General features: G+C 49.2%; 1 protein-coding gene across 1 annotated transcript in view; it reads right to left on the bottom strand.

Annotated features, from left to right (window-relative positions):
* VWF (von Willebrand factor) overlaps positions 1 to 13326 on the bottom strand; it is a 150183-nt gene extending 136857 nt beyond the window's left edge. Inside the window, exons 1-5 of the mRNA XM_012637894.1 lie at positions 13079 to 13326; positions 11815 to 11869; positions 9881 to 10045; positions 1736 to 1838; positions 1249 to 1457 (exon numbers count right to left, since the gene is read on the bottom strand). Of these exons, the coding sequence (XP_012493348.1) occupies positions 1249 to 1457; positions 1736 to 1838; positions 9881 to 10045; positions 11815 to 11869 (532 nt within the window). The 5' untranslated portion in view covers positions 13079 to 13326. The remainder of the gene's footprint in view (positions 1 to 1248; positions 1458 to 1735; positions 1839 to 9880; positions 10046 to 11814; positions 11870 to 13078) is intronic.
* Positions 13327 to 17684: the final 4358 nt, after the last annotated feature.

The raw sequence follows: 17684 nt of genomic DNA, 5'->3' as shown, positions 1-17684 counted from the left end.
AACAACCCAAGTGCGCATCAATACATGAGTGGATTAATAAAATGTGGTATATGTATACCATGGAGTTCTACTCAGCCACAAAAAACAATGGTGATATAGCACCTCTTGTATTACCTGGAGCTGGAGCCCGTGATACTAAATGAAGTATCCCAAGAATGGAAAAGCAAGCACCACATGTACTCACCATCAAATTGGTATTAACTGATCAATACTTAAGTGCATATACAGTAGTAACATTCATTGGGTGTCAGGCAGATGGGAGTAGGGGAGGAGTGGATGGGTATATACACACATAATGGGTGTGGTGCGCACTGTCTGGGGGATGGACAGGCTTGAAGCTCTGACTCGGATGGGGCAAGGGCAATATACATAACCTAAACATTTGTACCTCCATAATATGCCGAAATTTTAAAAAATTTTTTAAAAATACTAAACATTTGGAAATTTTAAACACACTATACGTTATAAAAGAACTCAAAATGGAAATTAGAAAATTCATAGAACTAAATGAAAATATGCTACATATCAAAATTGGCATGACGCTGCTAAAGGGGCAATTAGAGGAAATTTATGGCCCTAAGTGTACATATTACACAATAAAATATCTGAGAAATCAGTACTGGAGAAGACAAAAACAAATGATCTTACTATCTTCCAATATGGTAAAGTACAATGAAAGGAACAATGACCGTTTCTCTGTACCTCTTAATTAGAGAGTAGTTAGTTGGGTCATAAGAAAGAAAGATAACTTATACACAAATATTCAGCTTTTGCAAGGGAATATCACTAACTGAATGTTTATGTAATTGAAATTATCCAAGAAAGATTAAATACTAGTAGTGGTTTTCACATTATCCATATTACCTTCTATTGCTTAGGGACACACACATATAAACTGGCCTTTTTGGACAGTGTGGCGGACCCTCTTTGTAGGTTTCATCCACTCCACTGGAGTGGGCTCAGGAGGGTGTACTCAAACCATCCAGCGTTCGCCAGCCATCTACCATGTGTAAGTTGCTATGGAGAATTCAAAGTTGAACAAAGTCAGGTTTGAGGATCTCCAAGATCTGGTTTGATTGGAGGTCTAGGCATGGAGGGGAATGCTAAGAGATAAGACTGGCAAGGTAAATTGAGGTGTGGTCATGGTGATTCTTTAATGCCAGGGGAGGTGTGTTAGGGAAGGTTTGTGAGCAGGGAAATAAAACGCATGACCACCCTTTACGGAAGTGGTATCCAAGAAAATCTTACCTTCTTGGGTCCTGAAGTCATCTTCAGCAAAGATGTTAAAGTTGCCACACAGCCCACAGGTCTTGTTGAAGTACCTATCTGACAGCAGGACTTGAAAGTTGCCACTGCCATCGATCCTGGCTGCAAAGCCATGGGCCTCACTGGACAGCTTGTAGTATCCAGCCTCCGTTTCCAGATACAGCCCTTTGGAGGCATAGGGCATGGAGACGCTGGAGGGAAAAGGATGGGTTCGGAAGTGGGCTTCCCATGCATGTTCCGGATGTCCTCCCACCCCATGTCACAGGGTCGAGGCCACAGTGCAAAGCGGCTGAGGGCCTCACCCGGCTGTCGGGAGACCTGGCTCTCACCCAGCCCTGCTACTCACTTCCTCTGGGCACATTTACTTCCTGTCTCTGAACCCCAGCTTCATCATCTGAAAAATGAGGGGGTTGTGCAAGGGGGTCCCCAGGGTCCTTTCTGACGTGGGCATTCGGGGCTCCTGACTTACCTTTGGTCCCCCTGCATCACGGTACCATTGACAAACAAACGGATGTCAAAAAACTCCCCAAGATACACAGAGAGGCCCACTCTCTTGCCGTTTTGGAAGTCCCCTGAAAGAGAAAAGAGTCCATAATAGTGATTATTACCCCCAAAAAAAGTTATAATCATTATCTTTATAGTCTTATCTCAGTGGAAAACTCCCCAGAAAGACTTAACAAAGGGGCAAGAAAAGTCTCCCTAAAAACCTCATTGGCTCACTCATTTTTCCATTCATCTAAAAATATTTATTGAGTGCCTTCTCTTCTATTTCACAAAAGAAAAACATAAAAGCATGACCTCTTGCTTCTTTATGATCTTACAATCTAGGTACGAAGACAAGACAAGCATGCAGCCCCTGAACGCCTGTGGGACAGCAAGCAAAAGCAGCAGCGTCAAGCTGTGGCACTCTAGGGTAGTGGGATTTAGAACAGTGCCTGCAGACTTCCCGCATCAGAGTATCTGCACGTCCGTGAATCTCCCCTCCGTTTACTGAATGTGATTCTCTGGGATTTTAGAGACAGCAGTTAAGTGTCCCACACAGAACTTGGAACTTAATGAGAACACAATAAATGGTATTGCCACTGGAGATGTTTGAATGGCCAAACGCATGATAGAGTCGTCTCTGACAGCCATGCGATTGTGGGGGCTGAACAGGGAGGCGAGGCTGATGGCACTTGGCATGAAAGAGGGAACAAGGGCGGGAGGCAATTTCCATGGTATTATCGAAGTTTCCCGAGCCACAGTCAGCCTCTGACGACGGCTGCTTGTGCTAGCCCTTGGTATTCAAAGATAACTGATCAGCCATAGAAGACGAAGGAACCAGAAAGAACAATATAGAGTCTGGACTTGAGCCTTGGAGACAGAGAAACTGGTGGAAACCGGGAAGATAGAGAGCTCACATGTGGGCACAGGGCCTTGGGGTGCTGAAGGATGGGGCATATGGCCCAGGTGGAAAGGTTAGCCTTGACAGTGAGCAGATACATCCTCTCCTAAGAGGGGTGGGAGAGCGTGGGCTCCAGGTCCTCAGCAAAAGAGGAGGCAAAGGTGTCTGTGGAACCGAAATCTTGGCAAGCTCTGCCGACTCGAGGTGTTGCTGCGTGGCCAGGGCCGCTGATGCAGGGCAGTAAGGAAGGGGCTCCTCACTCACAGCTGGGAGAGGAGGAGCCCCCCAGCAGGGTCTGGGCTGGACCAAGGCTGCAGGAGGACCATGACCACCAGGTACACACACACACACACACACACACACACACACACACACACACACCCAATCACAAACAAACCAGAATGAGCCAGAAAACAGATTTGCTCCTGGTGAGATTTCAGTGAGGGCTGCCCCAGTAAATAAACTAGCCCATTCTAAGAATAGAGTCTTAAATGATATGTCATTAGCAGGTCAGTGCTACCAGCAAGAGGCCACCCACAGTCCACAAACCACATTCTGCAGCTCCAGACCAACACTGCTGGGAGAAAAAGGAGGAGCCCACCCCCAAAGTTAAAGGAGTTCTGTCCTGCTTGAGCCAAGAGGCCTTGCCCACTCTGCATTTGCACTTAGAACAGTTCTTGCAGCAAGTGAAACTTTAGAAGTTGCACAAACTTTCTGACAGCAGGAAATTAACCAAAGAAAAACAAACAGAATCAAAGAACAAAGAGAGTAAACAGAGTAATTATTTTTCATTTTAATTTATTTCTCAGTAATGGTAGACTCTGAGTGATGGGTATATGGATGTCATATTCTTTCAATTTTTCTGTGTTTGAAAATTTCCATAATAAAATGTTGGAAAAGCAAACAAATAGGGCAGCCTGGCAACAACCTCTGATTTGCAGTCCCTCCCAGAGGCCTTCCGGAACCCCGAGTCATCCGCAGTGGACCCAAGACCAAGTCCCTCCCTCGGCCGCTTCTGGGGCTGACACTCGGAACACTGCGCAGCAGCCACGGTGGAGCCGAGGGGGCAGGGCCTGTTCCACACCTCCTCGCTGAGACCTGCAGAGCCGAAGACCGTCTGCTGCGGGGTGGGCAAACGAGCCCACGAGGCCTGGGGCTCTGTGTCCCTCATGACCACTGAGACTGTCCCCGGTCACTAGAATCCTCCCCACTCCCACCTCACAAGGCAGATAGGGAGTTCTGACCCTGCTTCATGGGTCACTCGGCCAGTATGTCACCACTGAGACAAAGGCACCTGCCTCCTGGAAACGAGGAAGAATCCCTGTGCACCTCTCCTTGCAGGCTCTCCTTATGGGGACTCAGAAAGTGTGGACGGAAACAAGCTCGCCAGGGACTCCGTGGCTGGAGGAGGGGTAGGGAACGCTTCGGAAGCAACGAGGCGGCTTGGGGTGCGGCATGGCCCCACAGCTGCTGATCTGTAGCTCTTCCAGGCTTTGAAAAGTATTAAATCACCTAAGCAAGTCATTCATTCCGCAGGAGGCAGAGCTGAGCCTGTGCTGCAGGAAAGCCCAGAGGTCGCTGTCAATGTACGATTGAAAGTAGGGCCTGCGAGGCTGAAGAAGCCAGGAATTCCACCGGAGCAGAAAGTCTAATAAGACCCAAGAGAAATGTGTGGGAGCCTCAGCCCTTCTCAAGGCACTGGCGGAGGAGGGCTGCCCTCGCCGGCTGTCCAGTGGGGGTAACTGTGACCACAGAGCTAGTAAGTGATGACGGAGCTGGGACTGCGGCCGGGTTGTTGTAAGCATCTGAAGGGCTTGCTCCGCGAGGCCCCAGGAGAGATCAGCCTTAGCAAAGCCAGGAGGCAGCAGGATCAGAGCGCAGGGCTGAGCACTGAGGGGGCAGCCCCGTGGACAAGGAGAGTGGGGGCTGGCCACCCCAGGACCTTCACCTGCTGTAGGAATTTTACAGGACAATAAAAGGATTTGGTCTGTAAAGTTTAGATTCAGTCAAAAGGCCGCACTTAAGGACCTAGAAGGCCACATGTGGGCTTAAGGCCGCAGGTTCCCCACCCCTAGCCCCCACAAACCCACTCAGAGCCAAACCCAAAATAGTCTAGGGCAGGTGGGGCTGGTGTTCGGGCCTTCAGTGAGGACCGTGCGGCATGGAGCCCGTGCGCTCCTGGCCCTGGACGGCCCAGGGGCTGGAAGAGCAGTCAGCCCACACCTGGGCAAGAGGCTGGCAGGGGATTTTTGAAGTGTGACCTGGAGGAGCCTACAACTCAGAGAAACATACTGTGGTAGAGGAAGGATCTTGGAGACCATCCGAACAAGCGGTTCTTAAACTCTTTTGCTCAGAAAGCATAGTAAAAACAATTCACTTCGTGACCCGGTACACACACACACACACACACACACACACACACAGACACCCTCAGCACGTATCACGTGCGCTGATATTTTCTGACATTTTCTATTTTACTCTATTTAATCTTTTTCAATGCTAGTTACAACCACTAAACTAATTTCAGGACCCATAGCTCGTGACTCAGTTTGTAAAACACTGATCTAGACTGACTCCAATTTACAGATGGAGAAGCGGAGACCTAAGTTTACAAGAGGATCTCTCCCCGTCACCACCATGGAATTCGGGGCCAGATACTTCTCTGTGGCAGGGACCATCCTGTGCACGGCGGGACAATTAGCAGCATCCTGGCTTCTACCCACTAGATGCCAGTAGCACCCGCCCCCCAGTTGTGACAACCGAAAATGTCTCCAGAAGCTGCCAGATGGTCCTCGAGGGGAACAATCACCTCAACTGAGAGCTGGTTTACGCTGTTAACGTGGCGCAGAGCCCACACCCGGGTTTCCTGACTCCAAGTCCAAATCGCCGTTTGCAGCACAAAGCTGCCTAACAGGGCATCTGCGCTGCGGATTCAGCTAACCACCGCCAAGGGGGAGAACTCCAAATCCGCGTTGTTCCCTCACTGCAGAAGCCAGGGCATCCGATGACGGACGTGCAGCCATTAGGAAAATGAGCCATTAGAAAGGGCCACACCCCGCAGACCTCCAGGTTAGCACTTCCTGTGACTGCCAGGAAGAGGGGCTGAGTGTCACCCCAAGAGACAAGGCAAACCAGCGACGCTCAACCCAGGCTCCCGCTGGGCTGTGGGACTCAGCGACTGAGGCAGTGAGAGAGGGGCTAAGGCCCTGCCCCACACGCTGGGCGAGGGCATCCTGGGACCTTCGGAAGGAGGCGGGTAGCTGGAGCCAGAATCAGACACGGGCACAGCCTCGGGCTTTAGTGCAGGGCTCACTAATCTGCATTTGCAAGGAAGCGACTTTGATGCTGGTGACCCTCTGTCCAAACTCTGAGGAGCCATTTACTGGCTCAGAAACAAAGACTCGCTGGGGAAGTGACTCAGCAGATTGTGGGTCGTTTGTGGCTCTCACTTGGCTGGTTTGGGAGCGAGACCTGCAGCCATGGCTTAGGGAGCACAGTCCCTACTAAGTGGGAGCAACCGGGACCCCGTGGTCTCCCTCTGGCCCGTTCTGGCTGTAGGAGACATGCAGCTTGGCCTCGGAGCCTGGCGCCCGCCGACCAGGAGCCAGGGTCAAGGGAAAAGGCCTCCCCTTGCACCAGGTGGTCCTCCGTGTGCGGATATAAACACTTTGCCCAGGATGTGAGCACCGTCCACAGGCACTCGAGAGGAATGTGAATTTGCAATTTAGGATCAAGGAAACAGGATGTCATTGGAGAACAATGGAACAGAGGGTGTCCTTCGGCATGGACACCGAAGCTCACGGGGTCCAAGTTCTGGGCTCCCTTCCCTGACCCCGGAGCCCCAACTCCCCTAAGCGCCGGTGCCAGCCAACCTCCCTCGAATTATTCCTCTCCTCCCACACCCCCCACCGCCACCACCAACAGGAAAAGTAGCCACCCATCCTCTATGATATAGTAGCATGGTTTTCAGTGGAAATGAATTCAATCTATTAAATAAATTAAAATATGTTTGAACCATAGCCTGATTTAGGCCAACAACCTCCCAGAAAATTGACACTTAAGAAGAGCAAATTATTTATAAGAAAAAAATAATGACCCAGTGGGGAATCCCGCCGAGATATTTTGAAGCTGAGAGTGCTTCCACAGCCCTTCGAATTCCCCTAGGCCACCGAAACCCCCTCCTCTCTGCAAAGCGCACATCCAACAAACAAGTGAACGTCCTGTGTTATTTGGCTGCTTTCAATAACTCAGGTGTGGGTAACACGGGACACTTTCAAATAACTTGTCTCACTGATCCTCACCCTTTTAAATGGTGTCTCCATTGTAAAATGAGAAAATGGAGGCTAAGACTATGCAACTGCCCTGAGGACGCCCAACGGGGAGGGAAAGCACAGGCGAGACACAGGGTGTCCCCTCCATGCTGCTGTTTCCCGCTGGGGGCAGAGCCACCAAGTCCTGCGGGATGGAAACCAACCAGTGAGTACAGCTTGATGCGCCCAGTGCTGGACAGGAATGGTCGAGGGCTTCCTGGAGGAGGTAACAGTGACAGCCAAGAGGCGCCAGCAGAGGCTGCACTTCCCTGACTGTGAGGGTCACCCTGAAGCAGGGAGGGGTCTGGAATTGGGCTTCAACAGGGGGAAGGGGGCTCTTCCGACATGCTGGCGTGGCTCCCTGCGCCCAGAATATGAACTTTCCCTGGGACTAAGATACCGCCATGTATTCTTTACGAACCCGTCTCCAGGCAGAGAGTCCACTGCAGAGTGCACTAAAGCAGACCATCGAGTCATGACAGCAGCCCCCTCCAGGACACCACAGTGCTGCCACGGGGTCCCGCTCCCTGGAACTCCCACTGAAGCCCAAAGCCATAGAGTGCAGAGGGTGTTGCTATTTCTTCTTTCAGAATCTTCCTCCTGTCACTTGTAACCCTCCAGCCCACTGACACCCGAGAGCCGTCTCAGACAGGGCATCTGTATCATCCACTGTGATTGCTAAGACAGAGAAATTAACTCAAAATAAACACTGGGGCCACCTGCGGGAGGAAGGCCTGAGTCCTCAGCTTCCTGGGGAGAAGGAGGGTTCTCCCCACCTGCAAGGCGGGACCCCCACAGATACCCTGGGATGTCTCTGGCCTTTTTCACCTCCTGCCTGGTTATTACGGCCAAGTCCACCCTGCCTCCACCTCTCTCCTTCTCAAGACCATCTTGGCAAAGCACCAGTTCCCTCTCGACCCTTCCCTGCCCACAAGATTCTACACGAGCTCCTCACAGCCTGCGGAACCGGGACAAAGTCCGTCGGACCTCACGGCCCTGCTCTGCAGCCTCCCAGACGGCCCAGCCCTTCCTCCCTCTATGCCCTGGTCCTGGGCTTCTCAAAGTTTGGTCCCCAGTCTAAGAGCAGCAGCAGCTGCGAAATTATTAGAAATGAACATTTTGGGCCCCCTTCCAGATCTACTGAGTCAGAACCCTGGGGTGGGGCCCAGCCGTCTATCTGTAAGAGCCCTGCAGGCAGTCCTGATGCGTGCTGGGGCTTGGGGACCGCTGCTCCAGCCACGCTGACCTCCCTACTTGCTCCCCGCCAGGAGCACACATGCCTCCCAGCCTCCACCCCTCCTCATGCACCCTCCCCTGTCCTCTCCGCCCAACCACAGCCCGTTCACCCTGGGCTCCTTCAGTACAACAGAGAGACCGCTGTGCTTTAGGGCCCCCGTCCCATTCAGTGTTGACAGGGACCCCAGGGAGCTAAGCGCCAGGAAACTGAGATGAACCAGACGCCGCCCTTGCCCTTGAGAAGCGCACGGAGGAGTGGGGAGGATGGCAGCTCCCAGAAGTCACCCTGTGAGAGGTTTTCCAACAGATTCCAGACAGGGGGCAAAGAGAGCAAAGACAGAGGCCAAGGCGCAGGGCAAGCTGTGGCCAACTGCCAGCTCACCGGGCTCCCACTCAAAGCCGAGCCCGGCGCTGGGCACACAGGGCACACTGCGTCCACCCTGTTGGCTGAGGCAGCAACAAGCCCAGAGCCCCGCAGCCTGTACCTCTGCAAGTGTCTGGGTGTGGCCAAAGACGCCCTGCTTGGCCCAGCTTGAGCCGGGCTCCTCTGAGCCCTCTTCTAGACTGTGAACTGGCCTTCGCTCTGGCCTTGGCCTATTTAGTTCAGTTTTAGCAAGAATCCCACTGGGTCAGTTTAGCAAAGACCACCCACCCTCAGCATCTGCCCACCCTGGCCTGCCTTCAGCAAGAATCCCGTCAGGGTGGTTTAACCAGAATGCCCGACCCCTGACGCTGCCTCTCAGTAATTTTCCACCACTGACCCCCACGCTGCCCTTGGCTCAAATCCCCACTTTCCCTTGCGCTGGAGTTGAGCCCTCTCTCTCTTCCCCCACCGCAAAACCCGCTTTGCAGCAGTCCCTCTCGAATAAAGTCTTCCTTACACCTCAACAAGTGCCAAGAAAATTTCTTTAACGGTGTGAGTCTGTTCATTGCTGTCTCTGCTCCCCCAGGCTGAGGCCCCCGCCTTGGCCAGGTTTCCTAGCATCCCCACATCACACACATCTGTCAAATTCTTAGTGTGTAGAGGTCACCAAACCATATTCTCCATCACTGCCTCCAGCCCGCTCCCAGCCTTGGCCAGTGCCCTCTGACCTTAGCGCAGAGGAAGGTTCCTCCGACCCGAGAGGCCGGGATCAAAACCCAGCTCCTCCTTTCATCACCTGTCAGGCCTCCTTGGGCCGTGGCTCTTCATTTGTAAAAGAGCGGTGACCACACCTGCATCCCAGAGCTGTTGAGAGGATGCAGAGACACACAGGGACAGTGCCATCACTTTCATAGGAACATAAGAGGTGCCCAACACAAGCAAGATATTCTGAATTCCAAAGGCTGCCAAGAAAACGACCACGAGTCTTGCCTTTGGCGAGAAGCTTTACATGTTCTACAGCACCTTGCAGCTCATCATTTCCCTTAATGCGTGGGAGCTGCCAGAGCCTTGCCTGGGGCCAGAGCAATGGCTACAGCCATCGGAGCAGCTCGGAGACGCGCTCCGTCCCACCAGGCTCCCATGGGGAGAGGCCGGGGAGAAGCTAAGGAAAGCCATGTGTCATGGCAAGGCCATTCCCCCCACGTTCCTAGCAGCAACCTTCCAGCTCAGGTATGGACTGGGGAGTAGGAGTCCTCCTCCCACGCCCAGCTGAGCTCAGCGACCCCCGCCTGATTCCTCCCTGCAGGGCCCGGGACTCACCAAGCAGTGAGAAGGAGTGTTCCTCGCAGTCCCCTGCCAGGAAGTAGCTGCAGTGTCCCGCAAAGCTGTACATGCTCCCATCAAAGGTGTTGATGAAGTCATCTCCAAAGAGGCTGCACCGGGCCATCGACGACTTGCCGCGAGTCCCTTCCGCACAGAGGGCCCCTGGAGGAGAGGCCACGGGTGAGCACAGCTGAGACCACCTGCCCAAACCTCTCTGGCCTCATAGAAATAAGGCCGCCTCTGACAGAAATCGGACCGTGGGAAGGTACTTCACATCCTAAGACTAAAGCTGTTGCTCTCAGCCCCCAAATAGGACCCGGGGTTCACAGCAATAATGAAGGAACAGTTTTTCAGGAAATCTACTAGTTTTAATGACATTTACTTACTGATTTAAAATGTAATCATGCTCATAAAAAATTTGCAGGATACAGAAAAAAACACGAAGAAGAAGTTAATCATCTGTAATGCATCACTGAGTGATAAGTAGAGTTAATATTTCAGTGTTTTACAGCATATGTACAGTCGTGGATTTTTCACAAATTTGTGACCATCCTGTGTAAACTATTTTTAACCTCTGGCTTTTTCTCAGTATGCCATAAAGAATTTGTCATGCCGTCGTGTATACTTACAATACGTGATTTTTAGTCGCTGCATTATATTTTGCATCTAAATGTATGTAGTATAGCCCCCTATTGGTATTTCCAAGTTTTTATTTATTTATTTATGTATTTATTTATCGAGACAGCATTTCACTCTGTTGCCAGGTTTAGAGTGCAGTGGCGCCATCATAGCTCTCTCTAGCCTCGAATTCCTGGCCTCAAACAATCCTCCTGCCTCAGCCTCCCAAACAGCTAGGACTATAGCCATGCACTACCATGCCTGGCTAACTTTTTAAAAAATTTTTTATAGAGAAGGGGTCTGAATAGGTTTTCCAGGCTGATTTAAAACTTCTGTCTTCAAGCAATCCTCCCATCTCGGCCTTTCAAGGTGCTGGGACTACAGGCATGAACCACTGCACCTGGCCCAAATTTTTTAATATTATAAATAGATTGCAATGAGCATCTTTGTACATAAATCTACTAGTATATTTTGAGAGGATTAAATTTTAAACAGATCAGACTGTGTGCCTGCCTTATAGAATCCATGAAGGGTTGACTCTTAGAGGGTCATGTGCTAACTCCCTCTCTAACTATGTGCGTGCACGTGTGTATGTGTGTGTGTGTGTGTTGTCAGGTGGGGAACCACAGCGGTAAATTTCTAAGTGTTCTGGGTTCCCTGGCACAAGATCCATCTGGTAGGAAGACACAGAGAGTGTGACAAATGTATATTTCTTCCCAGATTAACCTGTGTACAGCAGGCTGAATGCTGAGACCTGATGGGTCTAAATGGAGACAGTTCAAGGTCAAAAGGCCCCTTCTGCTATTCACAGACTCAGAATCTCAGTGAGGGAAGGAAGGCAGTACAGTACAGTACAGTGGAAAGAGTGCTGTTCTGGGACCAAGGAGAACTGAGCTCTGATCGTAGCTCTGTGAGAATTTGGAGCAGTGATTTTTCCTCCTTGACCCTCAGTCTCTTCGTTTGTACCATGGGAGCTTCAAGTAGATGACTTCTACAATCCCTCCTAAAACTAATAATCTATCCAAGTCTTGGATTCCTTCTTCCCCACCTGTGTCCCCATCATATAGGACAATCCTTTGCACCCTTGTGCTCCTTAATTTCCAAGTAAAGGAAGGCTTTTGCAGGCACCTGCTCTCTGGGGACACAGTCGGGGGCAGGGGGCTCTGCAGAACCTTCACAGGAGGCAGCCAGCATGAGCCTAGCATGGGGCTGGGCACACAGGTGACTCCAGACACACCCGCTCATTCCTGGAAGGGAGTTACTCCCAACGGCCCTGGGACAGGAGTAAGGAATGGAAGCCCTTTGGTACCTACCTGGCAAAGTGAGCGCCAGAGCAAGCAGCACCCTCGCAAGCCTGGCAGGAACCATCTGCAGAGAAGCGAGAGAGATGATGGTTATTGCCACGCAGGGAGATGGCTGCTGGTATGTGCTACTGTCAGCGCATGAAGTGGGGAAAACACGCCTTTAAAGCAGGAGAAAAGATGGGTCTTCATTGACCCCCTTCTTCCATTTGAACATGGGCTTCTAGCCACCCTCCCAAAAAGAGCCCTGGCCGGTGCCAGGCCCAAGGGTAACAATGGCTGTTAGCCGGGAGCCCTGGGCATCCTGCCCCAGAGCACAGCCCCAGGCCAGGACAGAGGAGGAAAGGCCTGCCTTCTCCTGCTGCTCCCCTCTCACACCCCTGCCCTCCTGCAGGGGCCATTCCTTCCACGCTTGGCAGCGACCGGGTGAGTAGAAACTGTCTTTCATTTGTGTTCCCGCCACGGGCACCCAGACTTGGAGAATGCTCAGGAACCCCCAACTGACTATTTGCTTCTTGGTCCCTTGCCCTGTATCCTGAGAGCCCCCAGATCGGGGGCCTCTCCCTCATCTCTATCCCCAGCTCCTGGCACAGTGCCCAGCACCCAGAAGATGCCCAGTAAATGTCTGCTGAGCTGACCTGCTAAATGGACAGGTGTCCAGCGTCCTGGGGCCCTGGCAAGATTCCCCACCGTGCACCCACCTCCCAGAGAAGAGCAATTGATCCTGGCTGCAGAAAACACCCCACGTCCCTTAGAGCCCCTGCCACAGCCCCTCTCTTCTGGAAAAGTTTGTTAAATGAAGTGCTTAATCTGTCACCTGAGATTCACTGGGGGTGACTTCTTTCCTACCTAATGTTCCATCCAGCCAAACAAAAGAGAGATACATGTAATCTATTATAGATCTGTGGAAGGAACACTTCACTATCACCTATGGCCAAGTCTTGGTCTCAGATCAGGTGTCCCTCTCCCACTCCCAACACACAGGTGCATTAGGTGCTCCCAGAAGTTTCCCAGAGGAGAGGGAAAAGTTCATTCCAACTCCTTGGCATTAAGTACTACCACACAGTAAAACCCCCTGCGTGAAGAAAAGCAGTCACAGGACCCCCAGATGCAAGTGGAGGAGGGGGCAGTAGGATTGTCCCTGGTTGAATAGAGTCACCCCTCCAAACAAATCCCTTCTGGTCCAGGGATGGAGAAGCCCAGCTCCCCAGGGGTAGGGATCAGTCCTGCATCGTCCTCCCACAAGCGAGCCAGCTCTCCTTCCAAAACACCGTACCTTCCCCTGCGAATGGGGCTGCAGGTATCCCCAAGGTCCTTTAGGAAACTCAGCTGCTGCACGAGGTGCGGCCACGCCTAGGCCATGCTCCCAGCAGCTGCAGAGGCTGAATCAGGCCTGCTACAGCTCCCAACTGCCCTGCTGCAAGTAGCCCAGGGGCTGCAGAGTCCCCACAGCTGGGGGAGATAAAGCCCAAGTTGTGACGTCTACCAACCTCCCTCCCTTTCCCACCACAATAGCTGCGAGCTGCCATTGGCCTCCCCCTAATTACCGAAAGGAAACAATGAAAGGAAATGCTATTAGGAATACCTCCAAGCTGATAAGGCTTTGAACAGTTTGGAGGGAGACCTCCTGGCAGCTGCCTTAATGAAAGGCCTTGCCCTCCCCCAAACACCCCCGCTCTCCCGCATCCCCACACTTGGTCCCTTGTCCTCCCTGAGTGCCCCTGTCTATGAGGAATGCTGGCTGTCCGTGGTAAGCTGATCCAGGCCAGGCAAGAATCAGACTGGATCAATGGAGCTTCCTGATCTGGCTTCCAGGGCTGGACTCCAGAAACTTTGGGAAAAACACCTCAACCTGAGCCAATTTAGCTGCCACGTTTGGAGGTAAGAGAGCACCGGCACTTGTTGTCCACCCTGGGTATGAGCGACCTGGTCGTGGCCCCTGACAAAGACAATCGGTTTGGGTCCTGGCCACAGTTTAATGGACAGGTTAAAGACGAAGGTCCTAACCACACAGGCAGGGCTTTGTAAAGTGATGATGAGGCAATGGTTTGATTCCAATACTTCTATTATTATTAGATTCTGATAATTCTAATTCTCAAAGACCGTCCCACCCCATTTCTGGTACCCTAACTCCTCCCCTAACCTTACAGACACACATACACACACACACACACACACACACACACGCACACACACACAATCCCGATCCTTCTTCCCAGCCTCCCATTCCAAAAGCCTAATTGTCAACATTATCTGCTAAACTAATTGCTGCTAAAAGAGGTAGCCCAGGAAAAGGGCGGGGCGGGGAAAGTGGCTGTCTCTCGGTGGGATTCCAGGCACTAGGACAAGCAGCCTGAGCCACCCACTTCGCCGCTCCTCCATGACACCACCCACCCTAAGACTGAGAAACCACAATGTCCCCAACCTCTGCCCTTCCCACACACCTCACAGCCACCACTCCCTGACCACCCCAGCATGGGAAGATGAACACGCCCAAGGAAGAAAAGTCATACAAGGCAGAATTAGCATGATAGAGTAGAAGAGGCACTAAAGGATTCTTATTTTCAGCTTTTGTAAAAATTAAAGAACCTGAAAATCTTCCCATTACAAAATATCCTAAAATGCTGTATTAAATATAACAAGTGTTCTTTAAAGGCACAGCTGAGTATTGGACTATCTCCAGGTGTCCGCGAGGAAGAAGAATCAAATGAGCATGAGGTGGTGCAGGCTCGTGGGGTCAGCCAGCCGGGCACCCTCCAGGCTTAAGGCCGAACGTGGCCAGGACAGGACAGCAGGCTGTGGCCTGACCTGGGAGAGTGCCAGAACTGAGCACGCATAAAGCTGAAGCCTGGAAGGGAAACATCTTCCAACCACCAACATAGAAGATAAAGAAGCTTGTCTGTTTCCATCTATTTTGGAGGTGGGAAAAGTAAGTCTTTCTTTAGAATGTGTAGCCCTGGGCCTGCACTCATGCAAGTTTGAGGTTCAAATTTACATCACCACATGGTCCAAGAACTCCCAAGCTAAGAAACTGACACAAGTATTAGTCTCAGTAGCTGGGGTTCCTGGCAGAGACAAGCACAAATCTACCAAAAAGGTCATGTATGATCTTCTTCCCAGGTCACATAAGAAACTCACAAATAAAGCTTTCTCGAGGAGGAATTCAAAATTGTAAATTTTAAAACACTCAAGGAAACAATTTGCCATGAGCAAGAATAAGCAGTCACGACAAAAAGCAGTATTTGATCCCTAAGAACTTCAGATCATACAAATCAGAGAGAGAGATGAAGAATAAATGTGTTGAAAATTATAATAGACTAAAAAGTAGAAATTGAAAACATTTTTAACAATACATAATGATTAGACATGAGGATTTTGTGAAAAAAAGACATAATGAGCAAAGAATTTAAAAAGAACTTTTAGAAATGAAAATATATACTAAATTAATTGAAGAATTCAAATAAAAACACCAGATATTTCTGAAGAAAATTTTGCTGGAAAATAAATCTGAAGAAATTATCCAGAGAAATAGAGATGAAAACGTGAGAGAAGCACTAAGAAACACGATAGGATTAGAAGATCCCAAGACAAGTGCTGGGAGAAAACATGTACAAGGGCAGAATCCCACACGCAGTGTCTTAGTTTGATGCCCCAGAAGCCGACCGAGTGCTTGAGTGCAGATAATTTATTTGGGAGGGCAGGAAACACTGGCAGGGAAGTGGGAATGTGAGATGGGGAAGAGAAACAGCCAATGAAAGATGTTTATTAAGCCAGCCACCAAGTGGGCAACTGAAGCTCAGTCCTGCGAGGAAAGTCTGGGGAAAGTGGATTCTCCCTCTCTGGGCCAGAGAGCAGGGCTGTTCCCTCACCTACTCCTTCCCTCAGGTATTGTCAGGCTGCTCCTGGGGGCACTGACTCCTCAACATGTCTGGCCCTTGGACACAGAGGAGCAGACACTGGTGGTCTAGAAGAAACACGTGAAGAGTTGGGGTCAGAGGCCTGTGGGAGGGGGACTGTGGCATCTGGTCTACCTAGTTAAGGCATCATTCAGAGTTAGGAGAATGTAGAGAGTTTTTTTCCTCAGAAAAACAAACAGTGGGTTTAACACTGACAGTCCTTTCTGAAAGAACTACTAAAGAAGGTGCTTCAGGAAGAAGGAAGTTAAACCCAAAAATAAGATGCTAGAAGAAAAGGTAAACAAAGAAATTGGTAAATATGGGGGGAAATATTAGCAGGCAGTGATTATATAACACAAAAAACGATAATAATCATAAGTTGGAGAGTTAAAAAAATAAGATGGAACCAAAATACCAGACAGCAACAGCACTAAGATGGGACCAAAGGTGTAATAAGGTCGTCACATTTCTCAGAAGAAAGAAAGAGGTAATCATGACTTTAGACTTGCTAAGGCTAGTCGCGTAGTAAAATTTTAAGGAGGCCTACTAAAAGAGTAGAATTAAATGTATGTTTTCCAAACCCCTGGGGGACAAAAGCAGGAAATAAAGAAAACTGGACTGATCTAGAAGGAAAAATGAAAAATGGGACAAGCAATATAAAATAAGACAGTACAAAAAAATCTGAATAGATCAATAATCACCAATAAAAAGACATATTATGAAATTAGATTTTGATAAAAAGACACATAATCCAGCAATGTTCAACAGACAAGCCTGAAATGTAAAGACACAAAGACTATAAGGAAAAGAAAGGAAACAACAAATGATGACGAAGGGAAAGTTTATCGTATCGCTGTCAGACAAAACGGACTTATGATAAAAATTATCATTAGCAATAAAGAGGATAAAAAGTAACATGATCAATGTACTAGGAAGATACAACTATAGATTTATGTGTACTTAATAATATAAGCTTAAAATTTATAAAGGAAAAAATGATTGAATTATAAAGCAAAGCAGAAAAGTTTTCGGTTTTATAAAAGTCAACAACATGCATTTATGGCAAACAATTAAACAAAAACACCTTAGTAACCTACATAAAGAAGGGATTGTCCTTAGCCTGCAAAACAGAGCACACTTCACACTTACAGCAAAATGCAAGCCACTTTCTCTTTAAAAACCAGAACAGGACAAGGATGCCGATATCGTCACTGTTGGTCAACGTTGGATCAGAAGCCCAGGCCAGCACAATTAGAGAAGAGGAAATATAAGATACATGACTTAGAAAGGAAAGAGCAAATAGTTATTATTTGAAGATATGAATGTTTACATAGAAAAATTCAAGAGAATCTACATAAGAGAACCTAGTTAAAAGTTTAGCAGTTTGCTATAACAAGGTTCATTTAAAAATCTATTATGTTCATATATAATCATAAAATGCAATCTTTAAAAGAGATACTATTAGTAAAACAACAATTACTGGAGGCATTTGACAATAAATAAAGTCTATACGATAATATTTGCAGAAAATTATAAATTTTGTTGCAAGATACAAAAGAAAACCCACTGATGAGACACACTATGTTCATACTTACTAAGTCACAGTATTGTAAAAATGCCAAATTTTCTCAAATTAATCCATAAATTAAATGCGATTCCAATCAAAATCTAATAGGGTTTTCATGAAATTAGACAAGCTGTTCCTAAAATCCATGTGGAAAGCAAAAGATCAAGAATAGTTGAGACTATTTCAAATTTGGAATTGTCTATGGGAAACGAACAGACAACCCAGTGGCAGTAGGTAATGATATAGAAAAGTAATTCACAGAAAAGAAGGAAACCAGATTGGCCAGCAAACATATGAAAAACCACCCAACCCCACAGGTCATCAAGAAATCTAAAGTAGGGCCGGGCGTGGTGGCTCACGCCTGTAATCCTAGCACTCTGGGAGGCCAAGGCGGGCGGATTGTTTGAGCTCAGGAGTTC

This window comes from Propithecus coquereli, unplaced genomic scaffold, assembly GCF_000956105.1.
Source record: "Propithecus coquereli isolate 6110/MARCELLA unplaced genomic scaffold, Pcoq_1.0 Scaffold124, whole genome shotgun sequence".
NCBI classification, from domain to species: domain Eukaryota; kingdom Metazoa; phylum Chordata; class Mammalia; order Primates; family Indriidae; genus Propithecus; species Propithecus coquereli.
Note: the sequence above shows the minus strand (reverse complement) of the source record. Positions and strands in the feature narration are given on the sequence as shown.